This window comes from Taudactylus pleione, unplaced genomic scaffold, assembly GCF_031769625.1.
Source record: "Taudactylus pleione unplaced genomic scaffold, aTauple2 ptg001476l, whole genome shotgun sequence".
NCBI lineage: Eukaryota > Metazoa > Chordata > Amphibia > Anura > Myobatrachidae > Taudactylus > Taudactylus pleione.
Window position 1 is genome coordinate 142,776 of NW_028285874.1, and position 22,703 is coordinate 165,478.

The following is a 22,703-nucleotide window of genomic DNA, read 5'->3' on the forward strand; positions in this document are numbered from 1 at the left end:
TACAGCTAACATGGCTCCTCCACTGAGTGTTGGCAACAGGCACACTTTATGGGACACAGGGCCTAATTCAGAGCCGCTCGTAAGCGGCCGCTCGTTCGCTCCGAGCGATGTTCGCACATCTGCGCATGCGTATGGGTCGTAATGCGCATGCGCCAACCAGTCAGTGCGGTCGGAAATCGAGCGCTCGCAAAATAGCGAGTGCCTGCTAATTTGAGTGACAGGATGAGGCGTTTGTGGGTGGTAACAGGGGAAGGTGCTTGAAAACAGGGAGTTGAGATCCGAACGCAGGCGTGCCAAACGGTCAAAACGGGCGTTTAATGGGAGTGCATAATTAGTAAAGGAGCGTCATCGACCACGTCACTTGGTTGTCTCTTAGCCTGAACTGTTCGCATGATTGCGGTAGGAAAATCCAACCACAAGAATAGCGAGCAGTTCAGATGCCTTTCGATGTACTCGATTAATCTAATAAATAGCAGAGATGACGTATGATGCGAGCGGCTAGGGGGCGTCTTTACAAAATAGCGAGCGCATGTTTCGGTCGCTCGCTCACACATAGAGGCGTCAACAGACTGCAAAGAGCGAGCGCTCAATTTAAATAGCCGGCCCCTTTTTCTGAACGAGCGCAAATAGCGTCCGGCTCTGAATCAGGCCCACTGAGCCTAAAAAGCCTGTCACTTTAAATCAAATAGGTAAGAGTTTGATGACGGGGGTAGCTTTTTCTCCTTTGCACACCAGACACCTCTCTGCAGTAAAAATATGTGTTTTTTTTAAAATAAGACATCTGTTATAAGTGCTCATAATAAGTATATATAACATAAAGACCCATACAGAGGAGTACAAAAAAAAAAGGCATCTAAAAGTGTATGGGGTTTCTCTAGAAGAGACCAAACAGAATAAAACAATATATATGATAAAACGAAATAGACAATAACATAATATACGCAATAAAACAACACAAAGAGAGAAAAGATTGCGCTGTCTCTATAAAGGGAGATAGATTGTTCTTCAGACACATTATTGAAAGGTAAAACACACAATGGAATGAATAGAAATAATAAAAACGAAAGAATGTGAATACGTTCAAGGAGGCAGAGGAATTGCAGTTGCTGAGATAACTCGCTTCGCTCTGTATTGCACATTATAAGGAGTCACCTAGAGCAGAACATATATAATAGACCCTGCTGTACTATAGTAACTACAGAATAGGTGTTACTTAAACACTGGGGATTAATAGTAGATAAGACATTGGTTGCAGATGACATAGATGTGATAGTATCCGCAGAACAGAAAGTACTGCTCGCTACGCCATTAGCGCAAGTTTCTAACCAATCGCTGCAGACAGGTGCAATTCCAGATGAACGGAGAGTTGGGAATGTAATTCTACTACACTAGAAAGCAAGGCAAGAGGATATAATAAAATTACTATACAGCTTTGAGTCTCACAACATAGTAAGGAAATCATTTTCAGTGAATAAAGTCACACGGATGACAAGATCTGAGGGAGTGCACTCGCAACAGTACTTATCTTTAATCTCTTTTGTGTCTGGCTGACTTCAAGTCCACATCCCACCTGGTTTTAATCAGCCACAGAACCTGTGCAATTCATATGTGTCCCTGATTAACGGGATATTATAGCAACCCTAAACTAAACTGAGAGTCGGGTGGATCAGTGACCAGAGGGTCTTTACAATCTAGCAAGGCATTAGCTACTGTATCCCACAATATATTCATGTAGTGCCGGAAAATCAAAGACTGCAGAATTGATAATCGAAGGGGGGGGGGGGGGGGGGTAGGCAGAGCTTTGTAGGTTACGGACTGAGGACCTCAAGGGCCACAGAATTCCACACCGCTTTACATAATTCACAACAGCCCCTGCCCCAGTGGAGCTTACCATCTATGGCCCTCATTCAGAGCCGTTCGCTATTTGCGGTCGTTCGTTTAAAAACAAGGGGTGGCTATTCAAATGATCCGTACGCACATTGCAGTCTGTTCACACCTCTAAGCCTGAACGAACGAGCAAAACATACGCTCGTTTATTTGTTAAAAACGCCCCCTGGCCGCTCGCACCATACGTCATGTCCGCTATTTATTAGATTAATCGAGTACATCGACCAGCGTATGAACTGCTCGCTATTCTTGTGGTTGGTGTTTGCTACCACAAATTTGCGAGCAGTTCTGGCTATAAAATAACCCAGTGACGTGGTCATTGACGCTGTTGTTTTAAATATACACACCCATAAAACGCCCGTTTTGACCTTTAAGCACGCCTGCGTTCGGATCTCCACTCCCCATTTTCAAGCACCTTCCCCTGTTACCACCCACATACGCCTCATTCTGTCACTCAAAATAGCAGGCACTCGCTATATAGCGTACAAACGATTTTCGGCCGCACTGACTGGTTCGCGCATGCGTACTAAAAAGCGTACGCATGCGCAGATGTGCAAACATCGCTCGGAACGAGCGTACTGCCGCTAACGAGCGGCTCTGAATGAGGGCCAATATTCCCTACCACGTGTACAAGTAGTTAATTTTTTTTTTTGTCATGAGCCAATTAACCTCCCAAGATATTTTCTTGGGACTGTGGGTGGAAACCCATGTATGCAACAGGAGAACATACAAACTCTACACAGTTAGAGCCATGGTGGAAATCAAACCCAAGACCTCAGTGCTGTGAGGCATTAATGCTGACCATTACACCAACCGTGTTGCCCAAATAAAGGAATACAGCTGAAAAAAGTGGTATGTATACAAATAAGAGGATATCTACGACGCTGGCAAGCAGCAATTGAGACACTGGGGGGCGGGGGGAAGGTAATATAAGGTAGGGTGATAGATCCGTGGAATAGTCTCCCAGCAGTTGTGTTGGGGACTCGTACAGTAAGATAATGCTTGGGACACGCATATGGCTACTGCTACCACTTAGAGATTATGAAGACAAATAAAAAATCAAACTAACAAACTAAAAAAAAAAACATAAAAGAAACACACACAATAAAGTGCTGTCTAGGTATACCTTTAAGTTATTTTATTGTATGTGACCCAAAACAATCTTAAACTGGTGCTTAATGCAAAAAGGGCAATAGGATCAATGGATAGATAGATATTTAACGCTGCTGAAATTTTGATTGCTATATTAACTGGAAAAAAACGTATTCACCCCCCATTCCTGCATTACTCAATAGAATCTGGTACACTGCCTCCATGGAATATATCACTACCCTCCTCCATGACAAAATGCCCAAATTTCATGAAGTATGGACCCCCTGGTATTCTTATTTTAATATGACCCTCCCTTGTTTGACCTTCATTTTGAACTTTTTGAACTATTTTATTTATTTTTAATATTATTTTCTTTTTCGACTCTGCTGGCTGGTGTCACCCCCCCCCCCCTTCCCCCCTTCATATCTGTTTTCTCTTATTTTATATTCTTAATTGAATTTTCTAGATGTTATTGTTTTTTTATGTTGCATTTTTTCAACACCAAAACCAAGAAAATAAGTCTTTAATTGCTTTGTTTTTATTATGGCTGTATATAATTTTTCCTTTTTTATTTACCTGTTAGCTACCTTTAATAGATAAAGAGATAAAAAAAAAAAAACATCAATTGGTAGGGGTGGGAGTGGTATCACCAGGATCGGCAACGTTCTGCTCCCCGGGTGATCCAGTTGCGTTTCGCAATTCTAGAACACTATGAGTTTGCACTGCAGCATTGTCGCAGCATCACCTGTTCCAGGAGAGGGGTGGGGGGAGCCAGGTACAAGGGCGGCTATTTCTCGTGTGTTGCTAAGTTTGGGCTCATTCATCACTTTATGTCTGTTCAGATCTTTTAACAGATTGTAAATGCCGACATTCGGAAAAAAAAGGTCAACAGCGTGTTATTATACACAATTCCTCGCAAATCCCAGCGCTTATACTGAAATTTCAAAAACATATATCAAACTGTATTTTTGCTGTCAGGTTTCAGTTTTTGCATGCCGCAGAGTGAATGACCTATCGTGAATATCCCAAGTTATTAAAGTTTATAGTTGCATAAGGACTTTATAAGCTCCGCTCTGTGTATCTCTGAAATATTCCGAAATTGCGGCAATAAAATGCTAAAGTAAGGATCTGCTGGATTAAATCATTTTCTAGTGTCTCCCTTTGAGGACTATTATTAAATGTAAATTGGGTAAAATATTTTGATTACGTTTTGTCAACTCAAATCACCATAACCTCAGTTTTCCATGATCATATTCCTGATGTAAAATACATATAATTTAGTCCTTTGTGCTTGGGAAGGGGGGAGGGGCACATCGGCAGATAGACAGCCACAGGTGTTCGCCGAGAGGCGCAGTGGGATGAGCTTGTCCCATTGCAGCATTCCTATAGGCTGCTCTCTGCGACAGCCTTGCTTCCCATTGGCTGAGCAGACAGCAGTCCAGGACAGTACATACTACCGTTTCCCCTTACAATAAGAAATGTATGGGAGACTGTACCCTCTACTATAAATTATAAGGATGTTAGAAGGGCTTTCATACACGCAATTTAAGTTGACTGTTAATATCAATAGTAATCTGCATTCAGTGATAATGCTATACCGTATAATACACACGTTTTCCTAATTACCAAGTGATAATCTCACACCAGTCCATCACTGGTCATGGGGTTATTTAAAAAAAATAAATCATGCCTACGCCAACCAGCTTTGCGTGAGGGCAGCTTAATAATACTAAAACTTCTAAAAAGAAAAAGTGTAAGGTGTTACCCAAAGCAACCAATCAAATTACAGCTCTCATTCTCTAGACTCTAGCTAATAAATGAGAGCTGCAATCTGATTAATTGCAATGGACAACAGCTCCACTCTCCCTTTTTAGAAGGTCTAGTATATCTCTACCCTTTGTCTCATGTATCTGATTGGCTGAGAAGTGTAGGGACCAATCAGAGCCCGGAGAGGAGTCTGCATATGATTTCCTGCTCCAAGACCTTTTACAGGATTGGGTAGGAGTTTTGTATTTTTACTTTTTTTATTGCATCCTTGTGTAATGTTGGTTCCTTTTCTCCTCACCCCTGTGGCACCATAGTGCCCTGTGAGAACCAGCCTTGCCGTCATGGGTTATGCGCTATTATTGAATCGTTTAAGGGAAATTTATCAAACTTTCCAAAGTGGACAAGTGGAGGCGTTGTCTATAGCAGCCAAACAGATTCTAGCTATCATTTACCTAGTACATTCTCTGATAGCTGATATCTGATTGGTTGCTTTCGGCATCATTCCCAATTGCCATCTGTAGACGGCTTGACAACTCTCTCAGTTAATAATAATATTACTAAATATTTTAGGAATGAAACACATCATGATAAATCATGTTAAAATATAAAATGCATTTTGCATTCTCTACTACCACACTATACCATGTATGACCCAGCGCCCAAACTACGCGATAAAACAATATATTGCGCATGCTGTACACACTACACGATCCAGTGTATGACTGCAGTATATATGGGACGACCGCCGTACACGTGCAATCAGGTGTACACACAATACTGCCCGCACAATATATTGTTCCAATCCCCGTTGGAACGATATATCATACAATATATCGTTCAGATCCCCGTCATAATGATATATCGGAAAATATATCTTATTGTGTGTACCCAGCTTTAGTCATACCAATATTATTCCAACTCATTTATTCATCAACTGTTCCCCTATATACTGCAACATATAGGAGGCAATGTAAGGGAATATAACCTTTTGGTCCCAACGCAAGTATTGGTTTATTATGTTTGATCACCAATAATCTATTTTACAAATACCCCTTCTTTCCACAATCACGTGCAACAAATGGTTTGATACACTTAATAAATAATTTCCTAATCATTGGATGTATTCAAATAATAATTACATTATTCATTTTATTGATGACATTAGGGCAGCACAGATGGTGTAATGGTTAGTGTTACTGCCTCACAGCACTGCGGTCGTGGGTTCAATTCCCACCATGGCCCTAACTGTGTGGAGTTTGTATATTCTCCCTGTGCTTGCGTGGGTTTCCTCCGGGTACTCCGGTTTCCTCCCACACTCCAAAAAATATACTGGTAGGTTAATTGGCTCCCAGCAAAAATTAACCCTAGTGTGTATGTGTGTGCATGTGATAGAGAATATAGATTGTAAGCTCCACTGGGGCAGTGACTGATGTGAATAGCCAAATATTCTCTGTAAAGCGCTGCGGAATATGTGTGCACTATATAAATAACTGGTAATAATAAATAATAAATTACAGTAATTAATATAAATGATTATTTTAAAACTAACCTAACGCTAACATGCTGTGATTTTTAAATGTTCCCGAATAGTCACTGACGAAAAAGTCTTACATTCTCTAATGTAGTTTCATGGTTTAGAGATAGGCAAGTGAATTGTTCAGGTTTTTTTTAAATGCTGCAAAATCTATTGTCTTACTTCGGTAATAGTAATGATTACATAAGGTTTGTCCACTTATATTGTAATTTATATGTATATTTTGGTAAATGTAGACATACAGCATGCACAACTTGTTTACGCTGTATTACTCTGTGTGCCTGGGAACATAAACTGGAACAGGATTTGTTTGTGGATGAAATTTAAGTGTTCACATAATCTGAACTGCGAGCCCCGATGTTAGACCATACTAGTTGCAAACTGCAACAGAGCAACCACCATGGGCTGCGTTTCACCCATTAATTTCGGTTCGGTGGTCGTCGGTGAAACAATATCTGGGTAATGCCAGGGCAGGGAAGGTGAAGGGTCTAACAGGTGCTCCTGCAAATGTTTATTAATCCATCACACTCTTTCGTAAGAGAATAGAAGAAAAGTTGCATGCAATACCCTCCGAATAGGTGTGACGTATCTTTTTCAGGTCAGATCTGAGCACACGCATAGATATTACAGTATGCATACAGTATGTCATATTACACACCGTCAGGGCTCTCTGGGATACAATAGGTTAAGGGTACAGTTTAAGGCTTTTTGCGGAATTTAGAACACGCTGATTTTTCTTTATTCGTCGCGATGTCTTCGGGATAAGGGCTTAGAAATAGACAACTATCCGGGCGACTGTTTCGATGTAGAAAATACAGCATTTGAATTCAATGTTAGATTTTTCTTATGGAGCTTTGCAGAATTGTGAGCCAGAAATGTAAGGACATATTGGTTATAACTGAACACTAAGCTCCTCGCCTCTGGGGAACAGCAGGCAGAGGGTGATGTCTCTTACCTCCTTGCTGTATATACTCAGAACAAACTTCAGATCTCAATTTTTTTCCCTCTGTGTTGATGCCACAAGGACCAGATAGAATTTATACAGTGTGTAATCAGCAAATAACTCTGTGGCTGACGCCAAGTGATAGATCCAGGATAACGGGTGACGGTTAATATGCCCAATGTAAAACCTGCGTCAGTATGTGAGACCACAGCTAGGGGGTCCCCGTGTCCAGCCCAGGGTTAGGCAGAAAGTTATTTATTTATATTCACTGTGACCAAAAAAAAAAAAGTTTTATAAATGTTTGTCCAAGTTACTAAAATCTGATTTTTATTTATTTATTTTTTTAGCCAGAATTATATTACGAACAGCAACTTATTTTACTTCTTTCTAGAAGTTGCATCATATAACCCACACGGGAACACTGGTCCTTTGTAACCTACTACTTCCATAAGTGTTATTATTATTATTAATAATATAATAATAATAGTAATCATTATAAACTATTACGTACTTTGAAATTTATAGGACATTAAATCTATATTATGATGGTTATTATTTATGTTGCTATTATTAATGGGATTTTGTAATCATTTTTGCTTAGTCTGCAGTTTTACCTTTATTGCAAATGTTGTCGTGACCATGTTTGATGTATTTATTATTATATGAACTTGTCATGTCATATATTTGTGTTATGTATTTTCAAGCCATGGTCAGTTGCCATATATCTGATTTATTTAAACCCCCTTTTGCCAGTGTTTGTTCCATTATTGACTCTTACAGCAGGAAAAAATAATACTCAGATTCAGGTAGCGCACATTTTTTATCGCCTCTATTTTATGTACATTTCTTATATTTGATGACATTCGCTGTCAAAATTGTTACTTGTGTAATACATATATATGTGCTGGAGCTATAGAAGTAAATATAATAATAATAAAAGTAAAAGACTTTGATCTGAATATTATTAGTGCAGATTAAAGAATACAGCACTTGAGAAGTTTCCTGTTATGATATTTGGGCTCATCCTTTACTACTCAAGTTTCCTAATGCAAACTTTAGAGAAAGTTCTGGCAGAAATCAGCAGAATAATTTACCAGTTACTTTCCCAATATATATGTCCGTGACCTATTGTAACATTGTAATTTCATCCTATAGTCTGAAAAAAATGTAGAGTGCACTGTTTAATTTTAAAGAAAAATAACAATATTTAATGCTCAATAGTTCAATTTAAATTCACATCTTTGCAGAATATAAGTACAGAAATTTGAACTTATATTGTAACATATATATATATATATATATGTATTTTAATCAGATATACATGCAGAAGCAGCAGTGTACTATATGCATTTTTATATGGAATATCACTATGTAACACCAATCCATACACATAAAATGTATAGAAGGATGTGATTATTTACAGTTTGCTGCAGGGGATTGTTTAGCTATATAAGTAATATGTTACAATACTTTACATTTTCATATTCCATTAAGAGTCTTGTTATGTAATGGAGTCCCTTATATTAATATATGGTATATTTTCTATATATTTTATGCAGCGGTTTTCTCAAATTTCTGATTCTAATGCGAAGCACATTATTTTGGCTGTAATAAGTTTTGTATTAGTAACACACCAATAATAATGTCTGCAAAACAAAATAGTTTTTTTAAATAAAAATCATAGCAAAGCTTCTTTACTTTAACTTAAAAAAATTACGACAGTTCTTTTCTCTTTTTTTTGGTATTTTCTACCACTGGATAATTTGTATGTGGCATTCGTAATACATATTTTGACTTACTGGCAAAGAAAATGTGAAAGTACAAAAACTTCTAAGATTCGTTATATTTTAGTACCAATATTTTCATTTGCTAACCGTAGAAAAATATCCATTACATTTAAAATTTAGTAAAAAAAAAAAAAAAAGCTGTCAAAAATTATACATATATAATAAGAAGCACTTTTGTTTTATTGAATTGTTAACTGTACCAGCTTAGATAAGTGAGTCATAAGACATTTTATAATCATACTAAATATATCATATTTAGGTATCCACGGTATTATAAAAGGCTGAAAACTTGAATGCATAATGTCAAAAAGATCTTGTAAAAGTTTAATATATTAAATATATATTTATTGACTACACCAAAAATTCAAGTTAGAGTTAAAGTTCTGAAAGTGTGATACTTTTAGAATATATATATAAATATATATATATATATATATTTATATATGTATTATTGTTTTTTTCTTTTCAGTTTGACTTTTTGATGTGTTTTACAATTTGTTTATGTCTTTGAGTTTCCTCTTTTATTTATCAATTACCCAAATCTCTTGGTCCCTTTTTTCCCTTCCATTGGACTGCTGTGGGAGTCAGACAAGCGTATCCAATTAACAGACTTACTCATTTAGATCCTGTTTATTTAATTGAAATCTTTTGTATTATACAAACCCCTGGAGATTGAGTTGCTCGAAACTAGAAAAGAATCAGAATTTACAAAGCTGTTGAAATCTTACAACCCACAAAGAGCTTCTCATCACCTTTGGTAGAAGTTAGAATATCCTGGGAATGTCTACAACTTTACTTATACCTGAAACACACACTTATTCCCCTATTACTAACTTTTAAAAACTTGTAGGCGACACTATAACAGGTTGAAAGCTACTTTATATGGCATACCATGTTGCAGTTGGAATTTAAAAATTTGAAATAAAAAAGTTTCATTTAATGCTGCACATTTCAATAAAATTGCATTGAATGCAAATTAAAGGAGAATGTGATCAATTAGTATTTGAGGACTTATTTATTTTTTTCTTTTCTCCATCCTAGACATTCGTTTGAGTTGCCATACTTAAAGTGACTTATTTCACTTGTTTTAACGTACTAAGTAATGAATTTCAATCACTGGGTGATACTGTACTATACTTTTGGGTAAGTGCAACGGTATGCGAGTTATTCTTGAAATCTTCCAGTTCTGATCAGCATTGATTTTAATTTAACGTCTGTAGTAAAAAAACAAACAAAAAACAAGTATCTGCAATATAAGCAAAGATAACATCAGGCGCACTAATTATTTTCTCAAATAAGAATTTATTACTACTGAGCGTATCAGAATTTGCAGATGACATTGGAAATGTACAAGACCATGGGAGAAAAATATTATGTAAAATAAAAGTACATGTTACACTTATAAAACATATATATATATATATATATATATATATATTATTTTTTTTTAAAGTAATATGTATTGAGTCTTATTGTGCCCACAGAATTAAATCTTTACACTGCACGTACAAACGGTTCCTGCATTCATTAAATGATGATAAACAAAGCTCTATGGATTTGTAACAAACATTTCAGGCGCCGTCGGCGAACCATTTCCTCATTGTGTTTGTGGCTCGTTGTGAATTGATAAGACGCAGATATATCACACCTTGAGATATGTTTTTCTCTTCCCCCTGTCTTCTATGTATATTCAAGTGCCGTCCACTAAAGAGAGTCTTTGTTTACCAATCAATCGCAGGCATTTGACGAGCAGGAAATTACGCTGTGCTAAGCACTCAATTTAAAAATGCCTCCTACCTACCTCCTTTCTCAACAGAAGCATTTATGTAGCTGTGATCCCAAAAGTATTTCCTTAGCTTATCTGGAGGAGCAGGGAAAGGAGGGAGAGGAGGAGAATCCAACATATAGACAAGCTCTGCTAATCCGGCATCCACTCCTCCTTGTTTCGCCCCCCCCCCCCTCCCCTTTGCCCATCCCTCCATTCCCTCCTTCATCCCCTACAAAATATATATATATATTTTTTTTTTTAAGTAGTATTGATCTTTTACCAACGCAATCATATTTCAAAGTCCAACCTGTCAGGCAAAATGTAAAGGAGGATGTTGGCGGTGAACGAGACAAGCTTTTGGGGGCGATGAGTGAGGACCGGCCCCTGGAAGCTGCCTCCCCTCAACATATTGGGATTTACAGACTGCAGAAGTTGAAGGGAAAGAATATTTGGACTGCCAGATACTGAACTCTTAAAAGAAAAAAAAAACAAAAACAAGGTGGCAACTTGCATCGCCTCTACCCATTCATTGGCAAATTCTTTCATACTTGGCTGGACTGAAAAAGACAGATGAAAGAAGAAGCAGAAAAGCCACCTTCCTAGAAATTAAGTATTTAAATGTCTCACGAAGACTCTTTGCAGTACATGATATAGATGCCTGTGGTCGGTATTCCTATTCTCCTGCTTGAAAATTCAGGTCCGGGAGCAAATTGTCGTGGGTCGTTCTAAGAAAAACCTGCGTTGCCGAGGGGACCCTGCATTTGTGTACAGTGGTAACCATGCCGAAACCTTATGTGGAATACTTGTTGTACGGAACCTCTGATGCCTTACGTGCATTCGGTTGCTGACTTCTGCTGTCTGTGTGAATTGTGTTTTTTTTTTTTTTCTGAAAGTGGTGTTGGCGGGAGGGGGGCACCTTAGGGGTTAGGGGAGGTTCGCCTGATGTTTGATCAGGCTACTAGTATGGGCGATGGAGTGCCCGAGGAGAGAAGCCCTCTGTGTGGCAAATCAGCTACGTCGTGTACAGAGAGACTCAGAGACAAGGGAACCAGGACGGATCTGGAGTGTTCCCTACGAGGCCACAGTATAAAGGACACCCCTGTGACCTCCACCTCCAGCCCGGGATCGTCCAAAGAGGAAGGTCAAGACAATCAGTCCGCAGGAGAAGCTGATTACTGTCGACGGATCCTGGTCAGAGGTAAGGATTTAACGAGGGGGGGGGGGGAACGGGACGTAGGGAATGGGATGGAAGAGGAAGAGGAGAGATAAATGGAGGCATCTCTGAGATGGGTGAGCAAAATAACACAACCTTGTCCTTTCCGACTGTGCATAGGGGGCCCTTGCCTTTTTCTGTCTCATGCACCAATCACTTTAATTAACAAGCCAATAGAAATATGTTGTGGAAGAGTGCGGCATCGTAGCTGCAGGTGCATTCTCCGCCTGTCACAGTGATCATGTGGAAGTTACGTGATTATGATAATGATAGCGATGTCTCACAGTTCCTCCAGTGTCCGCACTGTGGCTGGAGATCTCGTTGCTTTTTTTGTTTTTTTTATTTAGCCCCCCCCCATAACAAACTCTTTTAATTGAGAGCTATCGTTGACTCCCAGCATAGCACAATGCCCGTTATTGTTTCCGACTCGCATCCAGTCCTCCCTACGTCAATACAGATACGTATAGCTGCGGACGTGCCTATAGGAAGCATAAAATATGTATAAAGTTCCATCTAATGAGGCCAGCTTCCTCTTCCCCTCAGCAGACGAGGAGGACGGGTGCATTCCTCTGTATACGTCGCCCGAGAAATGTCACAACATGTATGATATTGTATCGTGCACCAGTAGGAGACTGAAACACACGGTGCGTAGCTTTACCAAGGATGCACAGGAAAGGAATAACGTGGATAAATATATATATATAGAAACGGCTCCCCTAAGCCCCTTAATGCAGTCGTCACGGAGCTGCCATCTGTACATATAGATTATGTTTTTTCTGGCATGTTTCACAGTTCTCAGAAATAAGTGTATTTTTGTTTTCTTTTTTCTTTTTTTTGACGTAGAAATCCGTAACTTTATTGTCCAACCATTTAGAATACAAAGCAGGTCGAGGCCTTGTGCAAGGCGACTATGTGTCACGAGTATCTGGACAGAAACTAGTGACAGGGTTCTGCTCCTGCCGTGCTCCCCTGCAATAAACTCAGCACTTTCTTTCAAATCAATAAGACTTATTCAGGCTCAAAGGCGATTTGTACAGTCAGGAAAATAGAAAACAAACTTTTTCTTTCATATTTTTTTAACGTTTCCTTGGAAGGTGAACTGAATGTGTTATAATACGCGTTTCAAATACTTGTATGCGTGTTGTTCTAGATGCAGGCCTCCCCTTTCTGTAGCTGATGGTTAATATACTAGACAAGACGGAGAGTCTATACGAAATAAAATACCTCTATTTTACAATGTGCTTTATCCCTCCCGCTAATGACTATTGGAAGAATTATGATATGACTGCGGTTTGTCTCGGGGCGCAGTGCGAAATATATTAAGCATCAGTGTTAGTTAGTTAACGCTAACAGCCCGCTGAGTAGAGAGGGCAAACACATGTGTCTTTGTAAAGTTTGCACTGTTGTCTCCGGGGATAGTTAGCTGCCATTAGACGAGGTGTCTGCTGTACAGTTTTGTGTAATTAAGTGGAGCGTGAAAAGTTAATAATTATAAAAATACTTTTTCTTATACTCTCAACTCACCTGTAAACGTTATTGCTTGAAATTGTGACTGACATGTGGAATTACAAATTATACTTGTTATAGACGGAAATTGAAAACTTTTTTTTATTATCTGCTTGATTAAATTATGTATTTATTTTTTTAATTTATTTTTTCATAATATTCGAATATGGTACAATTATACACACAGGTGTGTATATATATATATATATATATATATATATAAATATATATAGATAGATAGATAGATGTGTATGTGTACTTGTTCATGCATGGATAACATGTTTACACATGCGTATATAGTGTATGTATGTTGTACATTTATAGTGTATATATTTCTATCTTTCTAAGTATACATTTAAACATAATGTTGTGTATCTATGAATGTTTTCTCTATTGCTGTTTCTACAGAATAAAACCTTTTACAGTCTTATATATTTTAGGAATAATTTTATAATCCACATATTTTAAATAAAAAATCTAAAATACAAAATAATTGAAGTAAGAGAAAAAAAATTCCAATGAATTCAGATTGCGTAATGCACACACTGCAGGCTTAAAAATACTTGACAGGAGTGCTTCCCATTATATATATATATATAATATTTTTATTTGAACACATTCGTAACACACACATATATATTATTATTTTTTACAACACATTCAACATAAACAAGTGGGCTTATGGTAATGGTAAAATAGCTTGGAAGTAGTCTAATATCTCCATCATTAATGGGGCACATGAGTGGAACACGGGGCGTGCGGGGCACAGTTGTTACGCGGTTGGTCCTAGGATCATAAGGCTACAGTAAGTTTAGATTGACAGCTAGAATGTACCGGTAGGTGGGTTCTCTCCATAATGTAAACAAACAGATTGCCTTGGGAAGTGTGTAATTTTAGGAGCAATCACTGCTAAATCACTATAAAGGGATCCAGGGCTCTTGTAGTGTGGGGGTTGTACAAACACTTATTTTAGTAATAGTAAAGGAAGGATAAACAGACTGTGCCAGCGATGCTGGTAATGATTGGAACTGATCAGAGGGGGAAGGCTTAGGAATTTTTTGCTAGGGCAGAACTGGCCAGAATATTGGGGGTATACTGTTTGTGGGGTATTTATATTGATTTGTATAGGTTAGTACCCAGGTAGTTGCCAATGGTACCTGTGTCATTCCTTTGTATTTTTGTTATTACCACACACTATAGAGCGGAGAGTGGTCTGTCTGTCCTTGTCCATCTGTACTGTATACCCTGCGTGTCACTTCATGTACTCTAAAGCCTGCACGGCACTGTGTGATAACGGATATTTAAAGCATACTATGTGCCTTATACAAATGGAAAGCAAAGTCTTTTATTTAATACAACAAATTGCTCATTAAAAGTACCCATCGTTATTAACCAGAGCACAGGGTCTTAGATGTACTTGGAACTTTCATTCCCTTTACTGGATGTAGATCCAGGTATGTAAATGGACGATTTAAGCATGCGCCCCACGGTATGGACTTTATCGCTAACCGCCTGTTACTGCTTTTATAACGATAATCTTTAATTAGATGTTAGTGAGTGATCTGAATGTAGGGTACGTTAGGAATGACGTTACTTTATTAATTCCGTTATACTGAAAATAGTAGACCTGGAGGCCTCATGTGATTAAAGTACCTTAATAAAAAATCATGCTCTGTTTGCAATATTACAGACAACACTGTAAGATTATGTTCATATATTATATATCGCTCACCACTAATATTTTTATTTACTCCATAATAATTATTATAATATATTCAAATCACTTTTTTGCAATAGTAAACTAAAAATTGCGGTAAAAATCATACAAATGTTATACAACTGGTTAGATTAAACATGTATACATGAATATTATATATATATATATATATATATTCACACACATATATATATATATATAATATATACTGATATATATATCTGCACATACAAATATTTTTGTGCATATATTGAATAATTAAACATTTAGAATTTATCATTTTGTGCCAGCTATTTCTAAAATTATAAGATGAGTTTAGCTAAATGTTTTTATCCATGAAAAAAAAAAAAACTTCACTCAAATCCTTTATGCAACGCCTGAAATGGTCACTGGCGTCCACCATTTTGTTTCACAGTTCCCCACTTTATAGCAAAATGGTGGACCCACCTTACTCAACACCATTCATGCCAAGAGGAAATCGTATAATCGTACCTGCGAATGATATACCTCTCACTCAATTTACTCTTCTCATTGGTGGATTCCATAAAAGCAATATAAATATAGTCACAGCTTAAATAAAAACGTGGCAGATCACCATACGTATGGCTTTTTTTCTCATCTTTTAATGGTTTCACAAATTGAATCCCATAAACAACATGTTTTAAGTATGTTTGTTCTATCCTTAAATCGTATGAAAGCGCAATTATTGAGAAAAAGGTGCACGTCAACTAAATAATGTGTAAATAAAATTATATTTATTTAAGATATGTGAACAGAAAATTTTAACATTAAGGGATCTTCTAAAAAAAAAAAAAGAAAACCCAACCTTTTTTGTTTTCTGTATATATATAATTTTTTAGAATTCTAACATAATATTTACATGTTACATATTTTGGGCTGGAATTCCTATAAAATATTTAAAAAACAACTAAAACATTTTATTCTAGAATAGCCTGAATTTCTGTACAATGATAAATAATATTTGATAATGTGCAGTCAAATTATTGCACAATTTCTAGTAAAGAAAATATTTAATCCATAACAAATCTCACAATATGCATAGCACTAATTTCACAACGCTACAGCAGTCGTGTAACACAATTTAATAACACTTAAGGCGCTTATCTTCATTTTATAACATATAAATATAATTTTTTGCTTTGGTTACAAAACATTCATGTGTAACAGAATAGGCTGTTGTTTTGATCAAATATAATAAGATATATTTTGCTATTTTGGCACACACACATATACATACATATGTGTACACACACATTTTGTATATACTGTACATACATATATACACACATGTATATTATATATATGTGTGTGTGTGTGTATATATATACAGTATATATATATATATCAGATATGTACAGTATATATGTGAATATATAGCTATATATATGTATATATATATATATATATTTATATATATATCTATATCTATCTCTCTCGCTCTCTCTATATATATATATATATATACTGTATATATATATATATATTTGTATACACTGCAGCTCATTAATTTCAAAATACCGCCCAAATTGTCGATTTTACAGAAAGGAATGAACAAAAGAAGCTAGTTTGTGAGGAATAAATATTTATTCTGTCAAATACACATGTATTGTACTCATACACATTCCTTAAAATTTTCTCTAATCAAAGTATCCACCATTAGCGGCGATCACAGCAGTGCAAATGCGGGGCATTCTGTTGGTCAACTTGTCTAAAGTTTCAACTTGGATTGCAGTCCACTTGCCTTGTAGCAACTCCCAAAGGTGATTTTGGCTCGTTACTTGCACATCTCGAAACACCTGACAATCCCAAAGGAGTTCAATTGGACTGCAATCAGGACTCTTGGGTGGCCAAACCAAGTTCTTCAGCTCCTGTTATCGTTGTTTTGACTGAACATCCTTTTTTGCAAAGACTGGGGGGTATGTTCTGGGTCGTTATCTTGCTGTAGTGTGAAACCACTACCAAAAAGCCGGTGGCGGAAGGGATGGCATGGTGCACCGGGATGATGCCTTCGATTTTTGCGAAGTCAACAACCGCACCACCTCCGAAACATCCACAGACCATAATGGAACCTCCTCCATGCTTGACTGTGGGCTGGATGCAAGCAGGAAGCATGTGCTTGCCTGTTGCATGACCAACAAACTTGAACCCCTCTTGGACCCGTCACCCAAACTCAAACTTTGATCCATCTGTGAAAATAACCTTCTTCCACTGACTAGTGGTCCAGCTCCCTGTGCTTTCTTGCCCACAATAGCATCTTATTTTTATATCTAAGCCTAAGCAATGGTTTTTGGGCTGCAACACATCCCTTCAAGCCACCATCTACAAGGCGGCGTTTGATGGTCTCGATTGATACACTTTTATCTCTCATTTCCATCAGAGCAGCACGGAACTAACAAGCTGTTTGGAATCTGTCCCGTTTGGAACACACTCTGATAAATTTGTGTTTTGTGGTCACTTGAGGTTGTCCAGGCTGTGGGCGATCACGCACACTGTTGTTTACAGCGTATCTCTTGAGGGTACACTGCGTGCCACCAAGAGAATTCTTCTCCAGGCGAGCAATTTCACGCAAACTATGCCCTGTATTTCTCAAAGCGACTATGGCAGATCGCTTTTCGATTGATAACTCCTTACTGGGAGCCATTTCCGAAACCACGTTACACGTTTTCACAAGTGTTCACAGTATCACAATACAAGACGTATACCGGAATTCTTCCACTGTGTATGTGCTGACGAATCGGTTTCAAAAATGCATTGGGCATGTACCTAAATATCACTACAAACACCACGTCACCTTGCGGTCGTACTTTGTTTATTTTGAGGGACCAGCCATTATCCGTCTATTTAGTATACCTCCCAACTTCTTTACCTCAGGAATTAGGGGGCGTGGCCTAGTGGTTAGGGGATGTGGCCTTGCAGTTAGTGGGCGGTGCTTCGCAGCGAAAGCCGCACCCGCAAGTCACAGCAGGTTGCCTCATTTATGTGCAAGCCACACGTATCAAGTTCATCCTTTACATCTTTACAGAGAAATCAACGAATTGGGGGGGCATTGAAATAAATTAGCCAAAGTGTGTATATATATATATATGTTGTATGTAGAAACCAGCACTCTATTCCAATTGTCCTCAGTGTGCCCAGAGCTGCCCTCAGTAGATGATAGTGGGCAGGATGTACTGAGGTCAAAATTGCGGTAAAACCCCGAAAAGTATTCAGGTTTTAATTTCTTATATATACCAAACTCCGGAATGCAATACATTATGGAGTTTGGACCTGGTTGGTAATGCCATCTTTAGATGGAGTTACCCAATAGAAGCCTATGGGGTTTTTTTCACGACGCCCCCCTGAGAGATCCAATTCAGATCCCTCCCAGCTCCCCCCCGCAGCGCATTCGTAGAATGACGCCGGAGTGACTTCTCCATTATAAATCCAGAAGTCCCTCTATCGCAATGGACAGCTCTTATCAGGAAATGTCCTATGTACAGACCGGGGATCAGGGCTGGACTGGCCATTGGGCACTTCTGGCAAATGCCAGAAGGGTCGATGGCCACAAGGGCCGGTTTGACGGTGCACAGGCTTACCCGGGAGAACAACCTCCTGGGCGGCGCCATGCTCCCGGAAGCGCCATGATCCGTACTGCGCGGCCGCGCCATTGCGTTATGATGCAATGACGCAGTCGCGTGGTGACGCGGCCAGCACCAAGGGCTTCATTCAGAGGCGGCCGTACGGTCTACGACCGCACGGCTGCCTCGATGTTTGTCCAGTGCGCATGCGCACGAGGGAGCCGGCTCCTTCGTGCGCATGCGTGAGACCCGCTACGACCGACAGCAACGGTCGTAGGGGGTCTCTTTCCAAAGGGGGCGAGCTGTCGATGTTGATTGACAGCTCGCCCCGTTTGGAAGGGAGGCCGGGGGGTGGCAGCCCAAACGGAGGCGTTCCCTTGGGAACACCTGCCGTTTGGGGGAGGCCCCACTGACATCACTAGTGATGTCAGTGGAGAGCTTCCGGCTCTGACAGAGCCAGAAGCTCTCCGGGCTTACGACAAGTGAGACCCTACCCTAGGGTCTCGTCGTAAGCCCCGATGGTTGCGATGGTCTATGACCATTGCGACCATCACCCTAGCAGTCGTTAGAGCTGTGGGTGTAAACCCACAGCCTAACGACCGAAACAGAGGCGGCCGGTCAGGATGCAAGTGGCCGCCCAGTTTCTGAGCGACCGCTTGCATCCTCCGACCGCCTCTGAATGAGGGCCCAAGTACCTCCCGGGCAGCGTCCACCCGGGCAGGTGGATGCTAGTGACACAGCTCCTGTGAGCTGTCAACGCGCAGGGCTGCCCAGCGGCCACGCAGGGCCGGATTATAGGCACGCCCCCTGGCTGGCTCCCACCTCCCGGCAGCAGGAACCAAATGATGATTGCGGCTGACTTAGGAAGTCAGCCCCCTTTGACGAAATAATGCCGCGATTTGCGGGTGAGCAGGGGGCGAGGCCTTATGCCGTGAAGTGCCCACCCCTTTTAGAAAAGCTGGTACCTGAGGTAACGACAGAGCGTCCTCCCTCTCAATCTCTCTCTTTCTCACTCCCTCAACTTCTCTCTCCGTCCCCTACTCCTGTCCCCCTCCCTTCCGCCTCCCTCTCTCTTCCTTTATCTCACTCTCTAAGGGGAATTCAATTAGGAGCAAATGCATTCGCCCGGTCGAATCTGCGCGGCAGCTGCCGCACTTTACGGCAGCGGGATTTCACTCAAAAGTGTTCGCTTCCCCATAGGGTAACGAGCACTTTTGAGCGAATCGGGCATTCGGCAGACCGTGCGAAAGGTGCGAGAAGGGCTGCCGTTGCCGGCGTTTAAATGCCGTGGCAACGGCAATTCGCACCCTTCGCCTGCAATTGAATTCCCCTCTCTGTCTCTCTCCATCTCTCTCACTTTCTAACCCCTCTCTTATGGTCTGTACACACGTAGCTATCTACCATTGATACTATATCGATGGCAGATTGTTATGCACCCTCCCTGGTATGCTGGATGATCAATATCGACTATCATCGATCGCGGGTCCCTATAGTAACTTGCTCGAAATCGTGCAAGTTGACCGGCATGCACGCCTGTTGGACGATATCGCTATGGTCCATATGTGGCCGTGCATCGCTGGTTGACTGTAACTTGGTAGGGACCATTTAAAAGAACAATTTGAAAGATTACGGTAACGATATCGTTATCGTTCAAATCGTTCTTTTAAATCACAACGTGTGTACGCACCATTTCCCTGTCTCCCTCCCTGTCCCTTCCTCCCTCTGTCTGTCTCCCCCTCCCGCTCTCTCTCTCTCCCTCACCCCTTTCCCTCTCTTAGGGGTCTATTTGATGTTAATTATCGGGGTCCGAACGGATCCTGATAATTAACATTCTAACGCTACGCGAGCGCCGGAGTAATTCATCATTGCTCCAGCACGGAGACAGCTGATCTGAAAATCATCTGTCTCCCCAAAGTGTTTCACTGTTCCTTTCAGAGGAGACAAGTACGCATGTGTGACCTACGGGTCACGCATGTGCACAAGAGCGTATGGGGACAGCGGGCCATTCCGAAAGAGGAAGGTAAGCAGGAGATATCTGTGCTATCTCCTGCTTTACCTTCTTGATGAATGGCCCAAAAACCTAATTTCTACAATTGCAGGTGAAAATGACACGGCTTGCTGATGGATGAAAAACGCGGCAAGGGCGGGCGAGAAGCTGACTGGATGCCATCTTCGGACACCTCATGATCTGCTGACAGATGCCATCTGCAGATGCCAGGGTATTACTGTGAGTGGCATAACGTGTTAAAAGAAGCATTATTGTGTGTGTGTCATAATGTATAAGGGGCATTACTGTGTAGCATAATGTATAAGGGGCACTACGACTGCATGGCACAATTTATAAGGGGCACTACTACTGTGTGGCATAACATGAATAGGCTCTACTGTGTGGTGTAATGTGAATAAGGGACACTACTGTGTGACGTAACGTGAAAAGGGGACACTACTGTGTGACGTAATGTGAATAAGGGACACTAGTGTGCAGTTTAGTTTGACGAAGGGACACTACCGTGTTGTGTATTGTGACTAAGGGACACTACTGTGTGACATAACGTGATTATTGGGCACTACTGTGTGACGTAATGTGAAAAAGGTGCACTACTGTGTGACTTAATGTGAATAAGGGACACTACTGTGCGGTGTAATGTAATGAAGGGGCACTACTGTGCGGTGTCATTTCTTTAGATTGTAGGCTCTCACAAGCAAGGCCCTCTTCCCTCATGTGCTTCTCCTTATACTTTATTTTACTTCTTACTCCTCAAATGAGCTCTAACAATTGATTGCTAACTCCCTGCGGCTTATTTTGAGCGCTATGATCGCTAATGCAGCATTGTATTGTATTGTACTGTAAGTCACTGGTTTCTTGCTCACTTATTTGTTTATGTACTTTGTAAGGCGCTGCGGAACACTTATGGCGCCATAGAAATAGAGGATAATAATAATGTGAATTGGGGGTACTACTATGTGGTTACACACCTTCCCAGCGAGACCACATCTGGATTTTTTGGCACGTGCCTTAGGCACGCACTCTGCCTGCTTCACCAGTGGATTGCGGCACAAGCGCTCTTTTGTTAAAATGTGTAGTTACAGCTCTGCTTTGGTGTGCACAGATGTGTCTTCTGCGTACAGCACCTCTGCCCTAAAAAATTCTTGTAGTGAACACTATATGTATTAATGTCTGACTATGGCACATGTTTGAAACCCCTGCAGGGCGAGCTCTGTTGTAGGTATTACATGTTTAATACAGAGAATGATGTGTACTTGTATGTTGTCCTAATATTAATTATATTTGTAAGAGCATAGACTAAGAAGTGGGAGGGGTCAGGAATAGTAAGGGGAGGAGTCCATGCCAGGAGCCAGGTTCTGTCGCGAGTTGGGCCTGTTTGCTCTTTAAATGCCAGGGCCTATTTTTAGTCCCAGTCTGGCCCTGCCGGGGATATTATCAACAGTATGTACCCGATAATTGGCTGTATGCACGGCACCGCGGATGCGAAGCTTAGTATATCCCGACCAGTATGAGTAATGGAAGAAGAAGCACATGAGGGAAGAGGGCCCTGCTCGTGAGAGCTTACATTCTAAAGGCGAGGGTCAGACAGACATGCGTGACACAGATGGGGTAGACACTGAGGAAGGAACATGGGGCAGCAGTTATGTTTTGGACTAAAAAAAACCCATGAGTGCCGCCTCACCAGCGTAGGCCTGTAGCACATGCATTGTCTAGCTAGTTAGCGAGGGTAGGATACAGCTATTAAGTGCGCTTAGATAACCCAGAGCTGAATATGACGTCTCATAAATGAGTCACCTCAGAAGGAATACTGTATACCCAGAGCACACGGTTCCCAGGAACTGGCTGCAGTTGTGCCTGACACAGATTCCATACCAGGAGGCCTGCCAGAAAAGCCTTCCCCTCC

The 22,703-nt window shown here is 40.3% G+C and overlaps 1 protein-coding gene across 1 annotated transcript in view; it reads left to right on the forward strand.

Annotated features, from left to right (window-relative positions):
- The first annotated feature begins 11,711 nt into the window (after positions 1 to 11,711).
- The window catches only part of VAX2 (ventral anterior homeobox 2), a 79,716-nt gene continuing 68,724 nt past the window's right edge, over positions 11,712 to 22,703 (forward strand). Inside the window, exon 1 of the mRNA XM_088463859.1 lies at positions 11,712 to 11,976. Coding sequence (XP_088319985.1) covers positions 11,721 to 11,976 — 256 coding nt within the window. The 5' untranslated portion in view covers positions 11,712 to 11,720. The remainder of the gene's footprint in view (positions 11,977 to 22,703) is intronic.